The sequence below is a fragment of the Ornithorhynchus anatinus genome, chromosome 17 (assembly GCF_004115215.2).
Source record: "Ornithorhynchus anatinus isolate Pmale09 chromosome 17, mOrnAna1.pri.v4, whole genome shotgun sequence".
Taxonomy (NCBI): domain Eukaryota; kingdom Metazoa; phylum Chordata; class Mammalia; order Monotremata; family Ornithorhynchidae; genus Ornithorhynchus; species Ornithorhynchus anatinus.
Window position 1 is genome coordinate 997,211 of NC_041744.1, and position 26,769 is coordinate 1,023,979.

Consider the following 26,769-nt stretch of genomic DNA (forward strand, 5'->3'; position numbering starts at 1 on the left):
AAGTGAATCGAGTTGGACATAGTCCCTGTCCCGTGTGCGGCTCACATTCTCAATCCCCATTTTACAGATGAGGTAACGGAGGCCCAGTGAAGCGACTTGCCCAAGGTCACACAACAGACAAGCGGCAGAAGGGCGATTAGAACCCGTAACCTTCTGATTCCCGGGCCTGTCCTCTATCCCCTACGCCAGGCTGCTTCCCTTAAGTTTGGGGGCAGGAGTTGATATTAGTTGTACCCTGTGCCCCCTGGCTGGGGTGACTTCTGTTGGCAATGGTCCCTCCCTCCGCTACCCACAGTGGGGGAAAAGGCCACCCCCCAAACTGGAACACCCCAAAAAGCAGTTGGACCATCTGCTCCCTGCCCCACTGCGACCCGACAGGACCCCCTGGGCGTGTGGGGACCAGACGGGCAGCCTGGGCCTGGTTTTAAATACTTTTATTTCTTAACTTACATAAAGGAATATATTTGGCTTTTTCTTTCTGTCTTATACTCTGTCTTATACGTGAATATACTTATATTCACGATCAATAGCTCTAAAAAATAAAATCGCCGTGTACTTCCTGAGAGAAGTCAGAAAACCATTATACCCGGTTCTTGCACAACAAGAAAACAAGCCTCCCCCGACAACTGCGTGGGCCGGCCCGGTACACGGGAAAGGCAGGGCCCGTGCGCTACCCTGGCCGGCGCCCGTGAGTGCCCACCGCTCAGACGGACGATCGCAGGGACAGTGTCCTCCTTGCCTCAGCTCCTTTCCACCACGGCCGCCCCACGCTCTCAGCCCTGCCCTGGGGTCACGGCTTCCAGCCGCCGGGAGCGATGCGGCCCAAGCTCCAGGGCCTATCTCTTCCGCACACCCGGACCCCACCGTCTGGAGCTGGCCGACACACCTGGACGACCCCCTCCCGCTCACAAGCTCAGAGAAAACGGAGGAAAGGTAAGATCCCCGATTTTGCCCCAGTGACTCAGCCAGGACCGCTCCCCGCCTCTCTCCCCCCCTCCATCTCTAACAGCACCGCGCTGACCCACAACAGACCATCCGACCCCCCGACTCCCCCGGTGACCCAGCGCGGACCATCTGTCCAACCAACGCCCCCCTCTCAATAGGGCCTGCACAATGGAAGAGGCAAAGGGCAGTTTGGGATCGGGCGGGGAGGAAAAAGGGAATCTTTGGGAGAGTTGTTGCGAAGTCCAAGAGGAAAGAGCAAAATGCCCTATTCCTGGCCAGAGATTATGAGATGTGGAAGTGAAGACGGGGGGCGGGGGTGGGGTGTGCGTATGTGACACTAATGTGGAGAAGGTGAGTGGGCCTGTGTGGGTGTGTATGTGTGTAAACACCTTCCCCTGCTGAACTAGTTCCACGGACTCCTGCATTCCAGGTCAGTCGGTGCTCCACAACCAGCAAAGGGCCAGCCCAGTGCTCTGGAGCCTGCCGGCTGGCCCCCCACAAGGAGCCCCCAAACACACGGCAGAGCTGGGCTTCCGCCTGCCAATGGGGACGGTGACCTCGGTCAACTCTGACCTCTGGGAAGACTCCAAGCATCTTGCTACTCTGGGAAGGGGGGACCAGAGCCTCACCCCAACAGCGTCCTGGGATCCAATCCCCTGGCAGAGCCCCGTACTGACCGAACCCCTGCTCGCTGTGCCACGGTCCGCCCAGAAGGCCCCGGTCGAGACGGGGACTGACTCCCCGACGACAAATCCACCCAGAGCCCGGTTCTCGCGCCCGAGAACGAGACGAGTCAGCTTGAGCAGCGGGGCATCGCAGAATTCCGGAAGCGGCCGGCCCCGCGGAGGACGGAAGAGGTCTCGGACACATGCCCCTTCCCCGGCCGCAGCCACGCAGCCCTGGCCACAAGTCCCGGTCCCGGAGGGCCTGACACATGAAACCCAGGCCATGGCAAAGGGTAGTGTGGGAGTTGGGTGATTTGGGGTGAGGGGGAGGTGTGGTGTGTGTCTGTCTCTTTAGCCGCGGTCCCTGGCTGGGGGCCACGTGTCCGAGGGTCTCGCCCGGCCCCTCCAAGCAGAATCTGCAGGGCTGCTGGCTTCAGGGGCTCCGGTCTGCCTCCCTGGAGGACGGCTGGACGGATGGGGGTGTCGGCGGAGGAGAGGGGGAGGCAGCCCCGGGCGCCGTGGTGCGGATCCGGCAGAATCGATCAAGAATCGATCAAGAAGTGAGACTGTTCCACCAGTGGGGGACGCGGGCGGGCCAGGGGTGAGCCTGCACGCACCTCCGCGTCCACGCCAGGTCCTCAGGACCCTCCCCTGCTGCGGCCGGCTCCTCCGGACCTTGACCCTGGCTGATGCCTCCCCGTGAGAGCTGCACCTCCTTCGCGGCTGAGTCCTGCGGACACCTGCGGGCCCGGAAGGAAACGCGGGGTGAGGGGACCAAACTCCCCTTGGGAAACCCTCCAGGAGCCCTCCGCCCCTGGAGACACACCGAGGATGAGCTCAGAGCCAAGCACTTATCCCATCCCACCTCAACTACTGCAATGAGTGCTGTGTGCAGAGCACTGTAATAATAATAATAATGTTGGTATCTGTTAAGTGCTTACTATGTGCAGAGCACTGTTCTAAGCGCTGGGGGAGATACAGGGTAATCAGGTCGTCCCACGTGAGGCTCACGGTTTATCCCCATTTTACGGATGAGGTAACTGAGGCACAGAGAAGTTAAGTGACTTGCCCACGGTCACACAGCTGACAAGTGGCAGAGCCGGGGGTCGAACTCATGACCTCTGACTCCGAAGCCCAGGCTCTTTACACTGAGCCACGCTGCTTCCCCGTACTAAGCACTTGGGAAGAGTCCAAAACAATACAATTGGTAGACTGCCCACAAGGAGCTTACAGTCTAGTGGGGGAGATAGGCATTAAAATAAAAAACAGCACTTATGTACATATCTTTATACTCTCCCATTTTTCCATGTGTAACTTTAGCACTCAAATGCCACTGTACTTGATTACAGTCTCATTCCATCTCCGCCCCCACCCCCCTCCCGTGTCCGCCCCTCGGCACGGCCTCTCTTACCTCTCAGACTTTGACGGAAGCGGGTGGCATCATCAGATGATTCACTCTGGGTGGGAGAGAGAGAAAAGGAGAGGTAAACTGAGTCCCCCGCTAACCGCCACGGGAGGGGAAGGGGAAAGGGAGCAGACATAAGCATCTGTGGGCACACAAACGCCCCAAGACCCAGGGGCACGGATGAGCTGAAACCCCGGGCACAAAGAAGATGCTCAGATCGGATCCAGTACCTATCTCACGTGGGGTTCCAGAAGGGAGGCCCTTCCCTGCATTTTACAGAGGAGGAAACTGAGGCCCGGAGAGGATGAGTGACTTGCCCGAGGTCACACAGCGAGGCGGGGCACCGGGAGGGGGAGGAGGGGGCGTGCGTGTGTGCGCCGGGGGGCGTTGTGTACACGTCTGGGTCTGTTTCACAGGGGTCTGCTAGAGTTCACATATACATGGATGCACATGGGCACGGATTCAATAGTTCATTCAATAGTATTTATTGAGCGCTTACTATGTGCAGAGCACTGTACTAAGCGCTTGGAATGAACAAGTCGGCAACAGATAGAGACGGTCCCTGCCGTTTGACGGGCTTACAGTCTAATCGGGGGAGACGGACAGACGAGAACGATGGCAATAAATAGAGTCGAGGGGAAGAACATCTCGTAAAAACGATGGCAACTAAATAGAATCAAGGCGATGTACATTTCATTAACAAAATAAATAGGGTAATGGAAATATATACAGTCGAGCGGACGAGTACGGTGCTGAGGGGATGGGAAGGGAGAGGGAGAGGAGCGGAGGGAAAGGGGGAAAAGAGGGTTTAGCTGCGGAGAGGTGAAGGGGGGGTGGTAGAGGGAGTAGAGGGAGAAGAGGAGCTCAGTCTGGGAAGGCCTCTTGGAGGAGGCTAGTTTTAAGTAGGGTTTTGAAGAGGGGAAGGGAATCAGTTTGGCGGAGGTGAGGAGGGAGGGCCTTCCGGGACCGCGGGAGGACGCGGCCCGGGGGTCGACGGCGGGATAGGCGAGACCGAGGGACGGCGAGGAGGTGGGCGGCGGAGGAGTGGAGCGTGCGGGGTGGGCGGTGGAAAGAGAGAAGGGAGGAGAGGTAGGAAGGGGCGAGGTGACGGAGAGCCTCGAAGCCTAGAGTGAGGAGTTTTTGTTTGGAGCGGAGGTCGATAGGCAACCAGTGGAGTTGTTTAAGAAGGGGAGTGAAACGCCCAGAGCGTTTCTGCGGGAAGATGAGCCGGGCAGCGGAGTGAAGAATAGACCGGAGCGGGGCGAGAGAGGAGGAAGGGAGGTGAGAGAGAAGGCCGACACGGTAGTCTAGCCGGGATATAACGAGAGCCTGTAGCAGTAAGGTAGCCGTTTGGGTGGAGAGGAAAGGGCGGATCTAGTTGAGGCTGGGAATTTGAGCACAGGCCTGGGAGTCAAAAGATCATGGGTTCTAATCCTGACTCTGTCACGTCTGCTGTGTGACCTTGGGCAGTCACTTCATTTTCCTGGGCCTCACCTGTAAAGTGGGAATCGAGACCGAGAGCCCTGTGTGGGAAAGGGACTGGGTTCAACCCGACTGTCTTGGGTTGACAGTGCCTGCCACATAGTCAGCACTTAATATTAGTATTATTATTATTATTATTAGGAGGCGTAAGGTCCTGCTCGTCCACATGCGTTGTCGGTGTACAGCCCTGAGCCCCTGAGGAGAGGTCTGTCCTCCGGGGCCCAGTAGCCACCCCGCTTTCCTGCTGGCCCACCCTCTCTCCCTCCCCTTCCCTCTCCCCCACCTCGCCTCCCGCTGGCTGACCAGGCCGCAGGCCCCCGGGAGGAGAGGCCAGGCAACAGGAATCCCTCTCCCTGCCCTGTGTCCACCCGGCCCACGACGGGCCCCACGGAGCCTAGGTGCAGATGGCTGGTCGGCGCGGGGTCAGGCCGGGTGTGGCCGGGGGCCGAGAGGCCTGGCGGGGACGGGACTCTGACTGACCCCAGCGCCTCCTCGTCATCAAGTGGAAGAGTCTTCAGAGAGGCCGTCGGGGCCCCCGGGCCGGTGGTCAGCTGCACCGCTCTCACTGGAAAACACGGGCCGCGGGTCGGCCGGGAACCACCGGCCGAACGGCCCCGGCCTTCCCACCCGGCCAGACCCGCGGGGTGGGGGGCCGGGAGGGCGGCCTGGGAGGGGGACGGTCCTTCCGCCTCCCCGTTGGGGCCAGAGAGCCAGTGGGTTGGGCGTGAGCCAGTGAGAGTCCAGGGCGCCCCCTGCCTGGGATCCCCTGGGGACCCCCCACCCCTGCGAAGCCTCGGGGCGGCGGGGAGAAGGATCACGAGAGGAGGCGGGGGCACTTACTGTTGGTCGGCCCTGGCACGGTCGCTGAGGAAGAAGAGGGCTGTGGCTAGGAAGAACACGCCCCCCAAGACCACCACAAAGGGGCACAGCATCAGCGCGTAGCCCAGGCTCAGGAACTCCCACAGGGCCGACTCCCTCGTGCTCTGGCGGATCCGGTCTGAGATCTGAGGGCCGGAGGAGGGGGTTGGGGAGGGGCCGGGGAACAGCAAGAAGTGACAATTTGGACATTCAGAACCAACGCAGACCCACCCACTCCTGGGCACCAATTTCCCGCTGGGGAAACGGCCCAGAGAGATCAAGGGACTCGCCCGAGGCCACCCGGCAGGAAGATCTATGATGACGACGACGATGAGGGAGGGAGAGCAGAGATCCTACGGTCCCCACTTAACAGATGAGAAAACTGAGGCCCAGGAAGTTTCAGTGCGTTACCCCAGTTGACTCGGGGGCAGAGCTGAGACTCGGATCTGATTCTTCGGCCTCCCTTTGCCCAGTCTGCCCCGAGGAGTCCTCACCCTTGCTGCCACATGCCAAGGGAAGCACCCTAACCCAGCCCCCCTCAATTCTCAGCAGGGCCCCGAGAGTCTGCCTCGGGGATGGGTCCTGGTGGGCAGAGCTTGGGGCTGAGCGTCACGAGGCCTGAGTTCGAGTCCCAGCTCTGCCTCTAGGGTTCCGGTTGACCCCGGCCAAGTTCCTCAACCTCTCCAGCCTCCAGCGTGCCCACCTTTCCGGTGGGGAGAATAAAATCACCTAGCCATTCCCAGTCTCACTGTGGTATACAGAATCATTTTGGAGTCAGGAGCTGCTGGGCCTCCTTCTTGCCGCCCCCGCCCGTGACCCCCGCCCGCAGGCCCCCGGCCGGGCACTCACAATGCCGATCAGGTAGGGGCTGCCGGCGTCGCCCAGCAGGTGGGAGGTGAAGCTCTGTAGGGCCACAGCAGTGGCACGGCGGGTCGGGATGACCACGTACTGTTAGGGAGAGAGACAGAACGGGGGGCTGTGTTCAGGCTGCCCACGGAGCCCCAGGCCAGCTGAGGGATGGGGTGGGGGAGGAACGGACACGACCCGGTTCTCGAGAGCCTGCCGCTCTGACGGGGAGACAAGGGCTGGACGGACGGGGGGGAGAAACACACACACACACACCTGGGTGAGGGGCAGAGGGAGGAGAAGTGGTCCCTGTCCTTGAGGTTGCTGGCCTGAAGGAAATACAGGACCCCCACCCCCCTACACTTTCTCTCTCACTCTGCTGAAGCAAATCAGAAAAGACTGTACCCCTTATAATAATAATAATAATAATGGGAGTATTTGTTAAGCGCTTACTACGTGCAGAGCACTGTTCTAAGCGCTGGGGGGGATACGAGGTGATCAGGTTGTCCCACGTGGGGCTCACAGTTTTAACCCTCATTTCCCAGATGAGGTAACTGAGGCACAGAGAAGTTAAGTGACTTGCCCAAAGTCACAAAGCTGGCAAGCGGCAGAGGAGGGATTAGAACGCATGACCTCTGACTCCCAAGCCCGGGATCTTTCCACCGAGCCACGTTGCCTCCTTATCTCATCCTCACCCCCACAGCACTTATATCTGTAACCATAATTTAATGTCTGTCTTCCCCTCTAGATTGCCTAAACTCCTGGTGAGCAGGGAACCTGTCTACCAACTCTGTTCTACTGTACTCGTCCAAGTGCTTAGTACAGCGCTCTGCACCCAGTAAGTGCACAATAAATACAATTGATCGATTGATTGAAAGAAAAGAGGAGGGGATTGAGCACAGTGGAGGGGGAGGGGGTTCCAGGCAGGAGACAATCCTCCAGGTAGGGGGTGGGGGGAGGGCACCTACTCCTAATACCAATAATAGTAATCAAATAATCATAGTATTTTGTTAAGCACTGGTGTCAAGCACTGCTTGAAGCGCTGGGAAAGATACAAGGTGATCAGGTCAGAAACCGTCCCTGTCCCACGCAGGGATCACAATCGAAGTAGGAGGGAGAACAAGTATTGAATTCCCCATTTTATAGATGAATAAACCGAGGCACAGAGAAGTGAAGTGACTTCCTCAGGTAACAAGGCAGAGAAGTGGCAGGGCCAGGACGGGATCCTCCCACCCACCCCAGTCGATCGTATTTATTGAGCGCTTACGGTGTGCAGAGCACTGAACTAAGCGCTTGGGAGAGTATGATATAACAATAGACACATTCCCACCCCACAACGAGCTTACGGTCTAGAGGGGGAGACAGACATTAACATTATGTAGGCTGTGTGACTGTGGGCAAGTCACTTAACTTCTCTGTGCCTCAGTTACCTCATCTGTAAAATGGAGATGAAGACTGGGAGCCTCACTTGGGACAACCTTGTATCTACCCCAGCGCTTAGAACAGTGCTCTGCACACAGTAAGCGCTTAACAAAAGACCAACATTATAATGTGGTTTCCACAGGAGGGCAAACTGACGTTGCCGGTGGTGTGGTTGGGATTGGGGTACTCAGGGGGTGCCCAGAGGGAGGGGGCTGCCCAGGCTGACCTCTCTGCCCATTTAAGGAGTTGAGAGGGGTGAGGGATTGATAACCACCCTTTGTTCCTCCCCCAGTGGGCCCCCACTACTGGCAGTGGGCAGAGCAGGCCAGAGGTTGGCGCCTTCCCGCCTCCCCCCGCCCTAGTCCTGCCCCTCGGCCCCAGCCCCGGCTCCGGTAATGATAGGTGTTGGGTTACGGGTGCTCCTGCCCCCAACCACTCTGCCTTCCCAGAAACGAGAGCCTGGAGGCCAAGTCTCCCTGCATCCCCCACCCGTCCTCCGCTCGTTCCCGTGGGCCCCAGGCCCCGGGGCTCCCGCCACCGCTGCAGCAGCAGCAGACGCAGCAGGGAAGACCTCGCTGCCAACCCTGGAGGAAAGTGACCCCCGGGCCAAGGCCGTGCCACACGGCCCAGAAGCCGAGTCAGCCCTCTCCCAATTCCCATCCCTTGCTCTCGTTCCCAGCCTGTTTCCTGGCCCCGGTCAGGCCGCGCCCACCCCCAGTTCTACCACCTGCCCCCCAGGACTCGGCAACACAGAGGGGTCCCGGTGGGAGCGGGGCGAGGGCAACGGGGCCGGTGACCCTGGGGACCCAGCTGTGGGGGCGATGGGTCCAGGATCCCCGGCTTCCGGCTGTGGGGACGACAGGGCCGGTGTCGCCGGGTCCCGGTTGTGAGGGTGAGGGGGCTGGGATCCCCAAGTCCCAGCTGAGGGGGCGATGGGGCCAGTATCCACTGGGTTCCATGCACTATCCACCACACCGTGCTGTGAAGCAGTGGTCCCCAACGCCTCCTCTGCTGGACTGGTTAGCCCCCGGCCCCTTGAGCGGGCTGCTCGGTGCGAGGGGGGATGGGCGTCCCGGTCCCCGGCTTCGCCCCCGGCTCTCTGATGGGCAGAGGAGAACCACCTCGCTCCTGCCTAATCGCCTCTGTCCACTTCCCGTGATTCTTCTCTCAAGATAACTCCTCCCTGCGTCGCTTGGTGCCCCGCCACCACGCTCCCTCCCACCCTTCTGTCCAAATCGATAAGGGCAGCACTGTCACTGCTCTGAATAAACATCCTCTTGTGTAGTGTTCTCCCTCTCGTGTAGTGTCATTGGGAACAACACAATGGCAGCGTAAACACTTCGGGCCGCGAGACGGCGGGGACGGCGGCCCTGCGCGTCCGGTCCTTGGGGGCCCCTTTGACCACTGCCCTGTCTCGCGTGAGACTCCCTTGGCCCCGGGGTGGAGGAAGCCGGCCCGGCCTCCCAGGGAGCCTTGGAGCGGGCCCGCCCCCTGAATTCGACGGTTTAAATTGAAAGTTGGTTATACTAAAAGTGATGGAGGGGAGGAGGTCTAGGGGAGGGGTCGGACTCACCATAAGGATGTCAGCCGTGATGGCCCAGTTGGAGAAAAGGAGGGTCTCGCCGATGAAAATACACACCTAGCCGGAGGGAGGGAGAGAGGCGGGCTGGAGCAGGGTGGTCCGGGCCAGCCGGGCCGCCTCCCTCCGGCCACTTTGGCCGAGGGCCACAGACTGTCCCAGATGGGTTCCTCCCCCGCCCCTGGGGACAACAGTCTCCAGAGTGAACTGTGGGCAAGAAAAGACCTGCCTCTCTACCCCCTCCATCCTGTCCTACCCCAGCCCACCTCGGCTTGAAAGCCAGAACCCAGGGCGCAGTGTCCGGAGCGTGTGGAGCCCCGGACGCTGCCGCTGTCGGGGGCACTGGCGGGCATCGCGGGGCGCCGGGACTCACGTAGGCACCGACGATGCTGCCCTTGGCGGCGACGAAAACGAGGCAGATGAAGATGGCCGAGCCCAGCATGCCCACAGCGCATACCAGGGGGTCCGCCCGCTGGGTCTTCAGCCGGCACCACTTGGTGGCCCCCGCCCCGGCCACGACCCCCAAGAAGCCGGTGAAGCAGGTGATGGCCCCGAAGATGAGGCTGAGGGGACAACGATGCCTGCGGTCGGGGAGGGGGACGGGGGTGGGAGGCACGGGAGGGGGTGGGCCAAGGGGCCGGGGGGCGGGGGGTGGGAGCCACGGGGTGACGGGGCGGGGCCCGGCCCTGGCACCTGTTCCTGGTGCTGCAGGGTTGGCTGCTGCAGGTGTCCATGGTCTTCTGCACCACCTGGGCCCGGTCCAGGTACAGCGGGATCCACATGCCCAGGGCCCCCGTGGCAAATGAGACGGCAGACGTGGCCAGCGATGAGAACACGTAGCTTCGGCTGCGGGCGAGGTCGAGCTGAGCCGGGGGTGGGGTGGGGGAGAGCGGAGCCCCGGGTCGGGTCGCTCCTGCCCCCGGCCCTCTGCCCCCGGCCCCGCCCCTCGGCCCCCATCCCCGCCCGGGGGGAGGGTGGGCTGGGACGGGCGGGCCCTCCTTTGCAAGGCCGGGCAAGGTTCTCAATGGGTCTGGCTCTTCTCCCGACCTCCCCTCCCGCCCGGCCCCTCCGACCCTGGCACCTAGGCCCCCTTACTTCCGGATCAGGGCCCGCATGTCCCTGAGCCACGAGGTCCGGGCCTTCAGCTGCACCCCGGGCTGGTCAGCGTGGCCTCGCCTGGCAGCTGGGACGAAGATCAGGATGAGGGTCCCTGTGATCATACCCAGCACCGGTGACACCTGCGGACGGTGGGGTGGGAGGGAGGCAGTGGTCGGTGAGGATGGACAGGTCACGGGGGATGGCACAGCCTGGTGACAGAGGAGGCCAGATCGTCTCCAGCTGTGATCCAGAGGGAATGCCCCCTTGGCTCTACCTCTCGATACACTGACTCTTTCGTTCATTCACTCGACCGTACTTGAGTGCTTACGGTGTGCAGACATCGTACTAAATGCTTGGAAGAGTACACTAGAATAAACAGACACATTCCCTGCCCGCAATGAGCTTTCGGCCTAGGTGTACTCCGCGGACGGCAGAAATGACCCCGGCCCTGCGGATTCCGCCCGTTCACAGGAACGGCCTCCAGGAGTGTCCGAGAGGGTGCCGAGGGGCTAGAGAAAGCTGTCGCTGGGGGGAGGATCCCACAGGTTCCCCCCCTTCCCCCGGGATGGTTGCGGTCAGCGCCCACTGGCCGCCTGCGGGGAGGGGTGAGACATCTTAGCCCAACTGCACTGGGCCAGGTGGGGGCCGGGGGAGGAGAGCGGGGAGAGGAAAGTTGGCAGCCCAATCCGACCGGTCAACAACAAGAACGCCTCTGGGCGGCCCCGGTCCCCGCGGGGTCGGAGGTCGGGGAGCAGGGCCGGCGAGGCCCTTTCCTGCCGTGGGGCCCGGGGCCCCTCCCCCTGCGGCAGGGGTGGGGGCAGCGGAGGCGGGAATGGGGGCCGCGCAGAAGGAAACTGCAGGCCAGGCAGCGGAAGCAGGCGGACAAGGGGAACAAAGGATTTTCCTAAAAGCAGGAAGTCCCCTCTGAGAAGACTTGCTCCCTGTGGGAAGTCGGGTCAGTGGGGGAGGAGGGGAATGCCCTCATCTCCCTCCGGGACCCCCCACAAGGGGCCCAGGGCGGGGCCGGGGCGGGGGTTGCGGCGGCTGGGCGCATGGCAAGTATGCCAGAGCAAAATGCACTTTTCCCTTTCTTTGTCCCTGAGGCCAAGCTGGAGCTCTCACAACCCCCACCGGCCAGGCGGCTCTCCGGGGGCCCTCCAGGGGTCATCAAGTCCAACTCCCTACCTCTGCCCAGGGCTCCCCGCCCAAGCTCGGTTTCCGAAGGGGGGTGCCCCCGCCCACAGTGGGTTTGAGATGGAATGGAGTCCCATTGGTCTGAGGCAGGGGGATGGGTGAGATGACCTCGCTCCCGATCACCACTGGAGAAACGGATGGGGTCAACGGGGTCCCGAGCACACGCCACCTCAGCATTCCTCGTCACCCACCCGCCTCCTCCCCACCTCCCTGAATCTAGGTTCGGGGCCGAGGCCACCGTGGCCCTAGGGTTGTGTCCGGTGGCCCACCCCCGGCGGGACCCGCCTTACCCGTAGAGCCCAGTGCCAGTCGCCAGCCACTTGCTTGACGCTCGATCCGGTGATGTAGCCCAGGCCACTGCAAACAGAGATCGGGTGCTCGGCTTCATGGAGGGAGGCCACCCAGACCATCACCATCTCTAGACCGTAAGCTCGTTGCGGGGAGGGAACGTGTCCGTTTATTGTTATATTGTACTCTCCCAAGCGCTCAGTAAGTGCTTTGCACACAATAAGCGTTCAATAAATACGACCGAATGAATCACTTCTACCAATTCTGCTATACTGTTCTTTTCCAAGTGCTTAAAACAGTGCTCTGCCCACAGGCAGAGCTCAATAAATACCATCGATTGATGATTGCTTGACCCCCACCCACCCCAACGTCAACAGTCCACCGAGACCATCATCACCATCACTGCCATCAACCATCAGCGCCATCCACCCCGCACCCAACCCAACGACATCGCCCCCCGTCCCCCGGAGACTCCCCGAGAGGTCCCCGTCCAGCCCTACCTTCGAGCGGGATGGCGAAGTAGAAGAAGGAGCATGAGGGTCCTGTGTTCTTGGTAAAGAGGTCGCCGATGATGGTGGGGGGATGGTGGAATAGCTGGCCTCCCCAATGCGACCAGGCCGCGACAAGACCAGGAGCCAGAAATACTGCCGGACGAGAGGGGAGAGCAGATCGCTGCCAGACGGCTGGGCCGGGACCACCTCCCATCCAGGTCCCCGGCCTCGCCTCAGGCCGGCATCCATCCCCTTCCCGCTGGGGGGCTCACGGGTCCATTGGGCACCTTGGCGCTGTTGGCAGGAGGCCTCTGTCTTGGAAGGACCAGTGGGTTTGGGTGGCCGGTGACCGTGAACACATGGGCTGGTTTTGCAAGCTACTCTGGGTGGCGGGGATGCAAGTTATACTTGCAGAGAATGCTCTAGGCCTGCTATTATAGTACTGGAACATGACTGCTAATTCTGTTGCATTGTGCCCTCCCAAGCGCTTAGTAAAGAGCTCTGCAGATAGTAAGTGCTCAATAAATACAATCGATTGATTGATACCCAAGTCCGATCACCCCATCTTATCTTAAAGCAAGTGGGGGCATCAGATCTGTCAATCAATACTATTTACTGAGTGCCAACTGGGTGCTTATACTTGAAGCGCTTGGGAGAGAACAGCAGGCGTGGGGCAAGAAGAAGGGGGATCCCTCTTCCTGGATCATTTCTGCTCCTGGGGGGGGTCAGGGTAGGCCTTCCCAGACTAAACCCCCTCTTTTCCTCTGCTCCCCCTTTCCTCCCTATCACCTTAACTCACTCCCTTTGCTCTACCCCCCGTCCCGGCTGCCACAGCACTTGTATATATATGTACATATTTTATAATTTATAATTCTATTTATTTTGATTAATGATGTGCATATATCTAGAATTCTTTTATCATTTATAATGATGCTACTGATGCCTGTTTACTTTGTTGTGGATGTCCCGTCTCCCCCCTTCTAGACTGTGAGCCTGTTTTGGCAGGGATTGTCTCCTATTTGTTGCTGGATTGTACTGCCCAAGTGCTTAGTACAGTGCTCTGCACAAAGTAAGCGCCTCTCAATAAGTACATTTGAATGAATGAAAGGGAACCTGGGAAAGAGAGGGGAGAATTGAACTGAGAAGGTCTGAGGTCGGGCAGTGGGGGGAGAATGGGCAGGGTCTAGTCTGTCCTCTGGGCACTGGTCCAGTCTGATCTACTCTGAGCTCTGCCCCAGCAGACCCCGGGGGTTGGAGAGGGGGAAGGGAGTTTTGGCCAGGGGGGCGGGGAATTGCTTCCTCTCTGTGTCCCCAGGGTTTTGAGGCACTGGGGTTTGGTGACTGGCTGGGACGAAGTTACTGGCTTGGGGGGTTCTCATCTTCATTTCAGCACTTAGCATAGTGCCTGGCACACAGTAAGCACTTAACATTATTATCATTGATGCCACATGCATTCTCTGATCCCCCATAACTGGACCCCAGCCTTCATTCCAACACTGAACGAACCAATCCACTGCTCCCATTCCCAGTCTCTGCCTTGCAGAGACCTCTCCAACCCCACTCTGCCCCAGGTGTCTGAGGAGAGGCCCAAACAGCGCCTGGCACCCCTGGATTGGGGGCAGAGGCATTCCTCATTGGGGTCAGTCCCAGGGGCAGCCCCAAGGCAGGGGAGCAAGGAGCCGGGGCTGCTCTGCCCCCAGGGGATTGGTCAGTCTCCTCTCCCGCCGTCAGTCTCAGGGCGGGCGGCCCCCAGGGCAGGGCAGGATTAGAGGCCATCCGATCACCCCTCTAATTCCTGCAAGAATGTGGGCGGACGGGGCCCATGCAGAGTGCCAAAGCAATTCCACAGTCCTGGGCCAGATAGGGGGGCTGGGGCATGGGGGCAAGGAGCCACTCCCGCAAATCCCGGAGCACCTGCCCGGGGCCAGGGCTGTGGAACCCCAAAGGAACACACCCCAGCTGGGTTTGGAGTTGGCTGTGGCAGTCCTGCAGTCTGTCTGTCCCCTCTCTGCCCGGCCCTCAGCCGAATAAAACACCGAAACTCAGACCCCTCCTTCATCCTCTCTCAGCAAACACCTGTGGGGTCGGGGTGGTCTGTCTGTCTGTCTCTCACACATACACAAACGCACCCCCAGTACTTGGTGCTCCTTCCCCCACCCCTGGCCCTGACCCCCTCTACCGAGTGGGGTCTTTCCCTAGTTTAGTTGGGATATCTGGGGATTTTCCCCAGATCGCGGACCAAGCTCTCCCCGACGGCTGGCGCCTCGACCTCTCTAGCCTGCCCCCAGCTCCTGTGGTGGGGCCCGCCCTCCCACCTGTCCACCCTTCTGTTCGGCCAAGGGGCTCTGTACCCCAGGGGCACAGAGAGGCGCTTGAAGGAGGTTGACCTGGGGTCTGGAGGCCCAGCCTGGTGGGTCTGGGGTGAGAGAGGCCTGAGAGAGGAAGCCATTTCTGAACCCTCTTCCCCAGAGGGCCCAGCTCAACCTAGGGGTCCTGAGGTTTCCTGGAGGGTCCTGGGGCTCTGGGGAGGCCTGGAGGACTCTTTCCCTCCCTCCTCCTGGGGCCTCATTTCTCTAAAAGTCAGGGACCTCAGTACCGCAGCTTCCCGGCTCCCGAAACTGAGGGACACCAATAAGCAGTCGTCTTTACAGCCAGCTCTGTCCGAGCACGGTCTCGGGGCCGGACGGGGGAGTGGGAGGAGGAGGGGAGGGACCCCCCCCCACCACCCCGGGGTCCACATCCAACTCCACTTCTTTCTGTCAAAGGCCCACCTGGATCCCACTACCCAGAGCCCCACCCCCCAAAGCACCCGCCCCCGCCTCCTGGCATAAAGGCGGCTCTGTCCCGGGGGGTGGGGGCGGTACCAGTGGGCCGGCGGCTGGGGTGACCCGAGGGCTTTGATGTTGGGGGTGGCGGGGAGGGGGGCTTCTGAGAGCCTGAGAAAAGGGTCTGTTGACCCTTTCCACGCCTGCCCCTCTCCCACTGCCCTCTTGCTGAGGATGGAGCTGAACCAGGATGGGGTGGGGGGCAGGGATTGATGTCAGGGAACCTGCAAGCCCCCAACCCTTCCCGCCAGTGGGAGTTCCCTTAGGAAGGAGGGGAGAGAACAAGAGAGAGCAGCTGGAGGGAGAGAATGGGTGAGTGTACACGTATGTTGCGTGTGTAAGCATGTGTATGCGCATGTTAACGTGCCATGTCTACCTCAGCTGGCAGCCCCAGGAGGCCAGGGCTTATGTCTGCTCCTTCCCTATGCCGTTCCGGGTCTGCCCCGGCTCCTCCTCACTGACCCACCTGGCTAGGCAGGGGGGATGGGCAGAGGGTCCAGCCTGGAGTCGGGGGGGTTGGACAGACTCGGCCATCCGCTCTCTCTCCGGAGCAACCGGACCCGAGGTCACTGAGGGTCAGCTGGAGCCAGCGGGGCCCAGCGCTGGCACCCCGACCCTTCAGCCCCGCATTCCCCACTGGTCCACACTGCCTCCTCTGACCCACGGTCAGGCCCTCCAAGCCCCGGCCTCCGTTCCCCGCCGACCCCGCTCTGGCCCTCCCGACCCCCTGGACCTCGCCCTACCTGCTGTGGGATGAAGGGAGCTGGGAGAAGGTGACCACAGACCAGAAGAAGATCCCGCAGCTCAGAATGACCCTTCCTGTTGAAGCGGTCGCCCAGGTAGCCGAAGATGGGGGCGCCACCATGAAGCTGCAGAATAAACACTGCGGGGGCAGGGGGAGGACAACGCCAAGAAGACAGAGTGAGCCAAGTGCACGCGAGCACACACACACAGCTGAAGCCGGCCACGCACACACACAACATATACACACACATACACAAAGCAGAGAGGTAGGCCAGCAAAACCATATCCCTGGCCCCTGGGCACAAACACACACACACAGAGCAGAGGCTGGCCAGCCAAGCTGGGCCTCAATTTCCCCATCTGTAAAATGGAGATTAAGACTGTGAGCCCCACGTGGGACAACGTGATGCCCGTGTATCTACCCCAGCACTTAGAACAGCGCTTGGCACATAGTAAGCGCTTAACACAAACCTTAATAATAGTATTATTATCCCCCAGCCCCTGGGCACACGCACAGATTCACCCCTCTCCCCCACCAACCGCCTAAATCAGGGGACAGCGAAGGTCACGGGTCATCCTCTCAGGGGGAGTCTGGAAGACTCCCCAGCCATCCTTCCCTCTCCCCACATTCCCCCAAACACACAGACACACACGCGCACACACAGGCCCGCTGGGTGTGTGCAGGTGTGGTGTTGCGGTGACAGGCCAGGAAGGCTGACTCCCACACAGGACAAGCCTCGCCCCGACCCAGGTGGACCCAGCCGGCTCCGCCCGGAGCTTTTTTCTGTCCAGCGTGTGGTTGGAGCTAAGGGCGGTGCCGGTCCGGAGGGCCGGGGGGAGCCGGAGCCGGGCAGGGCGGGGCACGACGGGGCAGCCGGAAGGGCCGTGGGGACGACACGTCGGGGATTCGGAGAGCCCCGTCGCCCGGCACGAGGAGCGTCAGGATGGTTGAGCCGGTGAGGCTGGGAGGGGGCAGAAGTGAGGCTTACGGGTGGGGGGCACTGGGTGAACATGGCTCTCCTGTTCCCCTACTTCACGTGCCCACCGAAACCCTTTGCCAACCACGACCTCAGCCTGACCCACTCCCCTGCCGGGCCGGGGCTCCCCAAGCCCGGGCCCTGACTGTTCCCTATCAAACAGCCCCAAGGACCTGTGAAATAATAATGATAATAATAATAATTATCGTGGCATTGTTTAGTGCTTACTGTGTGCGAGGCACTGTACTAAGCATTGGGGTGGATCCAAGGAAATCGGGTTGAACACAGTCCCTGTCCCACATGGGGCTCGCAGCCTCAATCCCCAAATTATGGATGTGGGAACAGAGGTCCAGAGAAGTGAAGTGACTTCATTTCAAGGCCCAAGGTCACACGGCGGACAAGTGGCTGGAGCCGGGAATAGAACCTTCTGATTCCCAGGCCCGTGCTCTATCCACTAGGCAATGCTGCTTCTCTATGTCGGGGGGCTCTCTGTGCCCCATTTGTGCTCCGATTCCCCCTCCCCCCCCCGGCTGACTGAATGAATGAATGAATGAACAAGACCCCCAGAGGGTTGGGGAGGGGTTGGCGAGAGGGGCAGAATCAAGTACCCCTGGCTCTGGGGCAGGGTGAACTTCCTCCCGGCCCAGGCCCTGGCGTCCACCCCCCCTTCTCCCTGGCCCCGGTTTTCCCGGCCCAGTGTCCCAGCTACCGCCCCGAGGGCTTCCCCGAGAAGCGGCTGGACAACCAGGGTTTGCACAGCCCCTCTGCGGGGGATGTCCGCTCCTGGAACTGAGGGCAGGAAGGGAGAGTCAAAATCCCCCGAAAACCAAGAAACAAAAGTCCCTGGCCCGGCCCCAGCCCATCCCAGCCTGAACCCCAGCCCCAGCCCCGACCCCAGCAGCAGGGGAGGAAACAGCTTGCAGGGCGGGGTGGAGAGGGCAGGAGGGACACGGGAAGGGTTGGTCCAAAGCCAGTCGATTCTGCGGCTCCGCGGACAGGCCTGCCGGCGGCCACCCACCGCCCTGCACCACCCCTCACCCAAGCCATCAGGCCCGGGAGGGAGTCAGGGCTCAGAGCTGCAGAGCTAGAAAGGCCGAAGGGGAGGGTTCCTTGGGTCAGAGGGTCAGACTCCTCGAAGACCCCACCACTCACAGCTTCCGGATCGGGAGGGCACCCAGACTGTTGTCGCAGACCCCAGCCCCGCCCACAGGATCCGCCGGCCCAGTCTTCCCCCGAGCTGGCGCTGGCCGGCAGCCTTGGCCAACCCGGCCAGCCCAGGCCCCCAAGGGGGACAGAGACGGCCGGTCCATCAGTCCGGCAATCCTCCTCCATCGCGGCCTGGGCTGTTTTTACCAAACCTGCGGGGGCTGTCTTCTGGTGGGTCTCAGCCCTGGACCCCTCGGCTCCCCATCCCCGGTGGTACCTGCTGGGGTTTTCCTGTAGGCTGGGCCAGATGCTTGCCATCCCTCGCTCTTCTCACACCCTCCCGGGGCGGTGGCTGGGAGGGGAAGAAATCCCAGGAGCCCAAAGAGGAAGTGGCTTTCTGGATGTGGGCAGCAGGGGGGCCTCCCCGAAAAGCGCCCAAGCCAGACACCAAGCCGCTGAGGACGCATTCTGATGCTCCCAGCAGCGACGACCACAGAGTACAGCCTCACAAAGACCTACTGCTCTTTCGTCCTGAAAAATGTGCTCTTAAGGCAGCCCGCTATTGGCCCCAACCCCACAGGGGACCGGAAGGCGGTTGCCCTAGTTTGAGAGACTCAGTGGCACACTGGAACTTGCGACTTCCCGATCTTCTCCCACTTCAACTCAGGCCGCACCACTCCTCTCTCCAAACCCAAGCAACTCACTGTACTTCATCCGTGTCACCGCTGCCCTTTGCCATCGTTCTCCCGTCTGGCCTGGAACTCACTCCCCTTTCATTCTGATGGACCACCACTCTCCTCACCTTCAAAGCCTTATTAAAAACACAACTCCCTCCGAGAGCCCTTCCCTAACCCAAAAGCCCCCATCCCTTCCCTATTCCCTCTCCCTGCTGCATCGCCTTTTGCACTTGGATCTCTTCCCTTTAAGCACTTTGACGTTCACCCCACCTCCGACTCTACAGCGCCCATCTGTCCTTCCACTCCGACATTTCCCCTATAATCAATGTTAATGTCTATCTCCCCCTCTAGACTCTAAACTCCTTGTGGGCAGGGTTCGCGTCTACCAACTCTACTGTACGGTGCTTTCCCGAGTGCTTTATGCAATGCTCTGCGCGCAGTAAGCGCTCGATAAATACCACTGATTGATTGACAAAAACACAGGGGGATGAATGAGGGCTCTCTGTCGTCATCAATTGTATTTCCTGGGCACAAGGCACTGTATCGAGCACTTGGGAGAGCTCGGCCAGGACCTGCTCCCTCCCAGTCCACCCAGTGCTCACCCCCCCCCCCCCAGGCACCTTGTCTCTCCATCCCCTACTCCAGACTCCCCATCTACCTCCTAAACCCTCCGGACCGCACCCACACCCCAGTACAGCCCTTTCATCTGGGGCTAATTGGGCTCCTGCCTGCCCAGCCTTATCAGGCCGGTGTGGGCCCGGGGGACAGGGAGGGAGCGGCTCAGGGCCACCCGCTGAGTCAGCCCAGCGACAGGGTCCCCTCCGGGGCCGTGGGAAGAGAAGGGTGATAAACTCGAACCGGGCTCCCAGGAGTCTGGAGTCCGCCCCATCCGCCCTCCGGGACATCCCAGTCACGATCCCAGGAGATACAAGTCTACTGTACCAGATCTCCCTCCCAGAGGCGAATCGAGCCGTGACCACCGGCAAAGTCTTCAAGATGTCGTCCCTCTCACCTGTGGCCAGGGGTGCTGCGGGGTTCCGGGGGAACCGGCCAGAGATTGCGGATGGCTCCCGGTCACTCACTCCCACCACTGAAAACACTGCCCGAGCAACCGCCATCTCCCACCTTCGGCTTTGTCTTCGAGGGTAGCTGGGGACCTGTGGGACGGCTCCTGGCCGGGCCCAGCCCTGCCCACGGGTGACCCCCAGACGTGCTGCCCAGCTGCTCTTCCTGGGGGCGTGCCCTGACCCGCTGCCCAGAACCGCCCCTGGTTCTCCACCCTGTGGCAGGGAGGGGCCCCGCTGAGCCTTTCATCACAGGATCCAAAAGCAATTCACCCTCATTAACATCATTACCCACCGTCCAGCCTCAGTCTCCCACGGAGGGGCAAGGAGGGCCCGCACCCAGCGCCTGCAGGTGAGTGTGGGGGAATAAAGGGGCCTCTGCCCTACAGGGGTCCCACCGTGGAGCTGGCACCCACCTTGGCCCTACGCTCCCAGAGGCTGGACACAGGGGAGCAAGCAGGGAGGAGCGGGTGGAGGATGGGGCAATTAGGTGTGAGTGGCTGAGGTGGAGACACACACACACACACACACACACACACGTGTTCCCCACAGTGGCCTCGGTCGCAGCCGCGGCAGTCCAGCTCCCAACAGCATGCCAGGGTGAATCAGTGGGGCGGCCAGCTCAGGCAGCAGCGTGGGCCGAAGACCGGGTCCCGCGCTGGGCATCGGGTGCCGGACGGCGGCAGGACCCCCGGGGCAGGGCGTGCAGGCGGGGTGACTCACTGGCTCCGAAACCAGTCCCGCGGGTTCCGGCCCAGCGCCACCCCACACGGTCCCAGCAGGACTGGGTGAGCGGGCGGGTGGGCGGGCAGGAGGGCAGGCGGGCGAGCAGGTGGATGGGCAGCTTCCTGCTTCCCCCCTCCTCCCCCTGGCCATCTCAGTCCGGCTGCCCCACTGGCATCGGCCCCAGGGACATCGGGGGTCGGGGAGATGCGCTAGGTCGGGGGTCCGGCTGGGTCACGCTGACCCACATGCCAGACGGGACACGCCTGGCACAAGAAACCACAGAACAACAGCAACGGAGCCCCGGAGCCTGACCCGGGGTCCTTCGGGAGCTGACCGGGGAGTCCCCCCAGAGGACTGACCGTCACTCACGCTGTCTCTGGGAGGGGGACAGACGGACCACACACGTCCTAAAGACACCGGAGGCTTTCTCCTGGACCCCTCACAACATGCCAAGGGAGTGGCCCCTGCCCCTTTCTTTCCAGCCTCCTCCGGGAGGCCTCCCCTGCTAGGTTCCCCCAAGCGCTCACGGCTTACGTTTGCTCATTTCATTCATTCCATTGACTTCATTTCTTGTTTCCCTTTGGTCATTTCCGGTCCTTAGCTCTGCTTTCCCCTTGGATCCCATGGTAGGCCTGGAGAAGCAGCTTGGCCTAGTGGATTTAGAGCCCCGGGAGTCAGAAGGACCTTGAATTCTAATCCAGCTGAGACACTTGCCTGCTGGGTGACCTTGGGCAAAAACACTTCACTTCCTGGTGTTTTCAGTTAACCTCACTTGTAAAATGGGGATTGGAGACTGGGAGCCCCTTGTGGGACAGAGACTGTGTCCAACCCGATTATTTGTATCTTCTCCGGCGCTTAGTACAGTGCCTGGCACACAGTAAGCACTTAACAAATACCATCATCATCATCACTACTCTCCGGGTCGGTCTGGCTCACCCCGTTTGACTGGAAGCTCCTCCAGGACGGAGACCGTGTCCCCGGCTTTTATTGTTCGTTCCCGAGCACTCAGCACAGAGCTCTGCCCACGGGAGGCGTCAAGCACCCTGGCCCCAGTCGTCGCTCGGCACAGTGCTTTACACACAGGGAGGCGCTCGGTAAATACCGGTGACGGATCGAGGGATGGGATGGGGAGGAGGGGAGGAGCGCAGGCTGGGGAAGGGGGTTGATCTCGCCGGACCCTTACCTGACTGCAGCAGGCCAGCCCCTCGATCTTTGACCCCGAAGTGTTGCTGGATGTCCAGTAAGACCCCTGGGGGCAGAGGGAAGACCGGTGAGCTCGTTGTGGGCAGGGGACGTGTCTACCAACTCTTTTATGCTGTGCTCCGTTACCAGCAAGCACTCAATAAATACGACCCGAATGACCGATCGAGACGCTGACCCACACCCGGGCAGGTGATCAGAGAGAGCTGGGCTGGAGGGGCTGGAGCGGAGGAGAGCAGGAGAGACCCCTCTCATGCCCCTCAGCCTCCCCGAACCATGCCCCTCTTTCAAAACCCTCCGGAAAAACCCACCCCGTCGAGGTCTTCCCTGATTCATCTCTCACTTTCCCACCCTTTTCTCCCCTTATTTCCTGGCCAGCTGAACTCTTGAGATCCTCACTTCTCCATCACCGCCCTACCCCACTGTGTTTAGGGATGCATCACTAAACATTATCGCTTCCCCCAACTGTAAATGATTTCAGCGTTTGCCTCCCCGCCTAGACAGTAAACTCCTTGAGGACAGGGATCGTTGTCAACTAACTCCACCGGACGCTCCCAAGAGTTTAGGGCGTGCTCTGCCCGGAATGAGCGCTCGGTACTATCGATCGATTGTGACGGTGGAAGGAGCAGGGGACTGGAAGTCGGGGACCTGCTGCGTGACTTCGGACAGGCCACTTCACCGCTGTGGGCCTCAGTTTCCCCATTTGTAAAGTGGGAGGAGATCCCAGTTCTCCCTCCCTCAGTCTCGGAGCCCGGATCCGATGAGGACTGTGTCCAATCCCGCGCCTTGGGTCCATCCCGCTGGTCTGCACATAGTAAGCGCTTGTTGCCATTATCATTCCCTTCTCTCCTGGGGCGAAGACGACACATCCACCCCCTCCTTCCTTTCGGGGTTCTCCGTTCCGCAGAATGTGTGAGCGACTCTATCCGACCCCCTCCACATCTAGGACGTCACACATCCACCCTCCCCCTGCGTTTCAGACCTGGGACATTTGCCCCCCACCCACGTTTAGAACGTCACCCGCTCTCCGTCCCCCTCCCCCAGCACACCCTCCCGGGTCCCTGGGTACCCTCGGCCCCCCATCGAGAACCTCAGGCATCCCTCGCCCCTCCTCCCACATTTAGAAGTCACACCTCCCCCCTCCCGCGCTTGAGAAGTGACGCAGCCCCCTCCCCACGTTAGAAAGGCGGCATACCCCCCCGCAAAACCCTCCCGACGTTTGGACCGGTGCGTTGCCGCTGGGAGAACGCCTCGTCCCCTCTCCTTTTTTGCACGCCCACCGGCGCCCCATCACGAGGACGTGCTGGGCCTCCAAGCCTAGGGAAGTGTATTTGAGTGGGGGAGTGGGGGGCGGGGGCCCTGGATGGTCTGCATCCGAGCTCCCTCCCTCCCTCCCCCCGTCCCCGCTCACCTGACGACCGCTGGATGGGGGCCCAACGAGAGGTTTCCATGGCGACAAGCGGATAACGGCGTCGGCGGGCGCCGGGGAGGTCACGCTTCCCCGGGCCCGGGCCCGGCTGACGGGTCCCCGAGGACCGGCCTCCTTCCTGCCCCCGCCGCCCCGCACCGATTCCCGCAACTCGCCAAAACAAGGGCGGTGGCCGGCTGGGGGGGGGTGGGCTCGGGGCGGGGGTCGCCCCTCGGGCCAAGGGGGCCGGAGCCGGGTGGCAGGGGAGGGGGAAGGACCCCGGCTCCGCCGCTTGCCCGCTGTGTGGCCTAGGTTAAGTCACTTCACTTCTCTGGGCCTCGGTTACCTCATCCCTAAAACGGGGATTAAGACGGTGAGTCCCGTGCGGGACAAAGACTGTGTCCAACCCGTTTGGTTTGTATCCACCCCGGCGCTTAATACAGTGCCTGGCACACGGCAAGCGCTTAACCAAGACCACAGTTATTATTATCCACGGGAGTGCCCATGGCGGGACACCAGAACGAGAGCCTCCTTCCCCCGCCCCTGACCGTCCCAGGACAGAATTTAAGCAGCGTGGCCTAGTGCATAGAGCGAGGGCCTGGGAGTCGGAAGGACCTGGGTTCTAATTCCGGCTCCACCGCCTGTCTGCTGTGTGACCTTGAGCAAGTCACTTCACTTCTCTGTGCCTCAGCTACCTCATCTGCAGAATGGGAGGTAAGAGCGGGAGCCTCTTGTGGGACATGGAACGTGTCCGACCTGATCGGCCTGTATCTACCCTGGTGGCGCCTGACACAGAGTAAGTGCTTAACAGATATCATTAAAAGAAACAAACAAAACTGAGGAATCGGATCCCGGTTGCTTTCCTGGACAGCCGCCCTCAGGGTTAGGGAGGAACCAGCCAACATCTTGACTCTTACCTCTCCATCCCTGACTCTCCTCCGGTGACCCAGCACGGACCATCCCACACCCCTGACTCCCCCAGTGACCCAGCACGGACCATCCCACACCCTTGATCTCCCCCGGTGACCCAGCACGGACATTCAGGGGAAGCAGGGATAAAGGGGATTGGGGAAGCAGCGAGGCTCGGTGGAAAAGAGCCCGGGCTCTGGAGTCAGAGGTCACGAGTTTGAATCCCAGTCTGCCACTTGTCAGCTGGGTGACTGTGGGCAAGTCACTTCACTTCTCTGGGCCTCAGTTCCCTCTTTTGTAAAATGGGGATGAAGATTGTGAGCCTCACGTGGGACAACCTGATCTACCCCAGCGTTTAGAACAGTGCTCTGCACATAGTAAGTGCTTAACAAATACCAACATTATTATTATTCAGCCATGGATCTTTTCCCACCCCTTTGGACCTCCTGGTGTTCCCGGCTGCACATTTCCCAGCCTGGGGAACAGGATCCCCTGTGCTCACCCTCCACTGGCGTGGTGGGGGGCGGCGGAGAGGGATAACAGTTCCACATTCATCTGACTACCCCCTTCCTGGAGCTGTAAACTCTAACCTCTGCCCCCTCTCAGCCAGGAGAATCTTGACCCTTCCGCTTTGCCATCCTGCCTGTCTCCCCGCTAAATTGTAAGCTTCTCGACGGCGGGGATCGCGTCTACTAACGGTATTGGACTCTCTCAAGTGCTCAGTACAGTGCTCTGTATACAAGAATAATGATAGTATTTGTTGAGCCCTTACTAGGTCCAAGCACTGTTCTAAGCGCTGGCGTAAATACAAGGTAATCAGGTGTCTCTACTAACGGTACTGGACTCTCTCCAGTGCTCAGTACAGTGCTCTGCATACAATAATAATAATGATAGTATTTGTTAAGCGCTTACTAAATCCAAGCACTGTTCTAAGCGCTAGCGTAAATACAAGGTAATCAGGTGTCCCACGTGGGGCTCACAGTCTTGATCCTCATTTTACAGATGAGCTGAGGCACAGAGCAGTTAAGTGATTTGCCCAAAGTCTCACAGCTGACAAGTGGAGGAACTGGGATTAGAACCCACGACTTCTGACTCAGACCAAACCCTTTGAGGAGAGCGATCGCCTCTAATCCCGGCTCTGCCGCTCGTCTGCTGAATGAATTTGGACAAGTCATTTCTCTGTGCCTCAGTCACCTGATCTGTAAAACGGGAATTAAAGCTGTGAGCCCCATGTGGGACAGGGTGTGTGTCCAATCCGATCTGCTTGTATTCCAACCAGCACATAGTACAGTGGCGAGCACATAGTAAGTGCTTAACAAGGACCACAATTATCATCACTAACTCTTTCGCACTCTTCAGTGCTCTGTACAAAGTAGGCACTGAGTCAATACCGATGAGGGATTAATCGTTGCAGGCAGGGAATGTGAAATATTCAATGCTGTAGTGTCCTCTCCCAAGCGCTTCATACAGTGCTCTGCACACAGTAAACGCTGGAAAGAGCCTAGGCTTGGGAGTCAGAGGTCGTGGGTTCGAATCCCAGCTCGGCCACTTGTCAGCTGTGTGACTTTGGGCAGGTCACTTCACTTCTCTGGGCTTCAGTGACCTCATCTGTAAAATGGGGATTAAGACTGTGAGCCTCCCGTGGGACAACCTGATCACCTTGCACCTCCCCAGTGCTTAGAACAGTGCTTGGCACATAGTAAGCGCTTAGCAAATACCATCATTATTAAATGGGAAGCAGAGTGGCTCAGTGGAGAGAGCCCGGGCTTGGGAGTGGGAGGTCATGGGTTCAAATCCCCAGCTCTGCACTTGTCAGCCTGGGTGACCGTGGGCGAGTCACTTAACTTCAATCTGCCTCAGTTCCCTCACCTGTAAAATGGGGATTAAGACTGTGAACCTCACGTGGGGACACCTGATTACCCTGTGTCTACCTCAGCCTTTAGATCAGTGCCCTGCACGTGGTAAGCGCTTAATACCAACATTATTATAAAAATAGGGATTTATACTGTGAGTCCACGTGGGTCAACCTGATATCTTCTTCAGTGCTTAGAACAGTGCTTGGCACATAGTAAGCGCCTAACAAATACCATCATTATTAAATACGATTGAATGAAGGGGGCAGGGGCTAGTCCACCCCCCTGACCATCCCGGTTGCCCTTCCTGCCCCTCCGCCGGCCCAGCTAGGCCTCCCTCCGCGGGAGGAGGGGAAGGACGGGAAAGAGGTCGCCCGCCGCGTCCCGGGGGTGAGAGTGGCGTGGGAAGCCAGGGTCCCCGCCGGCTCCCACTGCCCTCCCGGGCCCGGATGGGGCGGTTGGGTTGCCATCTGCCCCCCGCCCCCGGTCTTCTCCCCCGCTTAGCCTCGGGCCCTGCAGGTGGCGGCGGGTTCCCAGGCGCGGATCAGATAACGGGCCCATCCCACGCCTCTCCCCCGGCCCGGCCCGGCCCGGCCCACCGCTCCTCGGACCCCGCAGGGCCAAGCCGCAGCCTTCGACCCGCGGGACGCCCACCAGGTCCTTGCTTTACCGCCCCGGGCCCCCGAGCCCAGAGAAGGCAAGCGTTCGCCCCGGGGGTCGCACAGCTTGGAAGGAAAAGGGCATCGGAAGGGACCTCCCGCACCCAACCCGGGCGCTGGGACCTCTGACCGGGGAGGGCAGCAAGCAGGCTAGCGCTTCGCACAACGTTCCCCTCCCGCACGGGGCAGGGGCCCGCAATAAATAGGCCCGGTGCCACGTCACCTGATGAGGCTGCGGCCCCCCGCTCTGCCCTCTCCGGCCATGACGTCACGGCGAAGCTTAGGCGGGATGACGTCACTCGGAATCC

The 26,769-nt window shown here is 60.5% G+C and overlaps 1 protein-coding gene across 1 annotated transcript in view; it reads right to left on the reverse strand.

Moving 5' to 3' along the window:
• Nucleotides 1-418: 418 nt before the first annotated feature.
• The window catches only part of SPNS2 (sphingolipid transporter 2), a 40,553-nt gene continuing 14,202 nt past the window's right edge, over nt 419-26,769 (reverse strand). The window contains 15 exon segments of the mRNA XM_029082447.1: nt 419-2,350; nt 3,022-3,067; nt 5,338-5,501; nt 6,205-6,303; nt 9,197-9,262; nt 9,576-9,765; nt 9,896-10,048; nt 10,298-10,440; nt 11,785-11,855; nt 12,286-12,363; nt 12,366-12,426; nt 15,842-15,862; nt 15,865-15,912; nt 15,914-15,981; nt 21,616-21,681. Coding sequence (XP_028938280.1) covers nt 3,025-3,067; nt 5,338-5,501; nt 6,205-6,303; nt 9,197-9,262; nt 9,576-9,765; nt 9,896-10,048; nt 10,298-10,440; nt 11,785-11,855; nt 12,286-12,363; nt 12,366-12,426; nt 15,842-15,862; nt 15,865-15,912; nt 15,914-15,981; nt 21,616-21,681 — 1,271 coding nt within the window. The 3' untranslated portion in view covers nt 419-2,350; nt 3,022-3,024.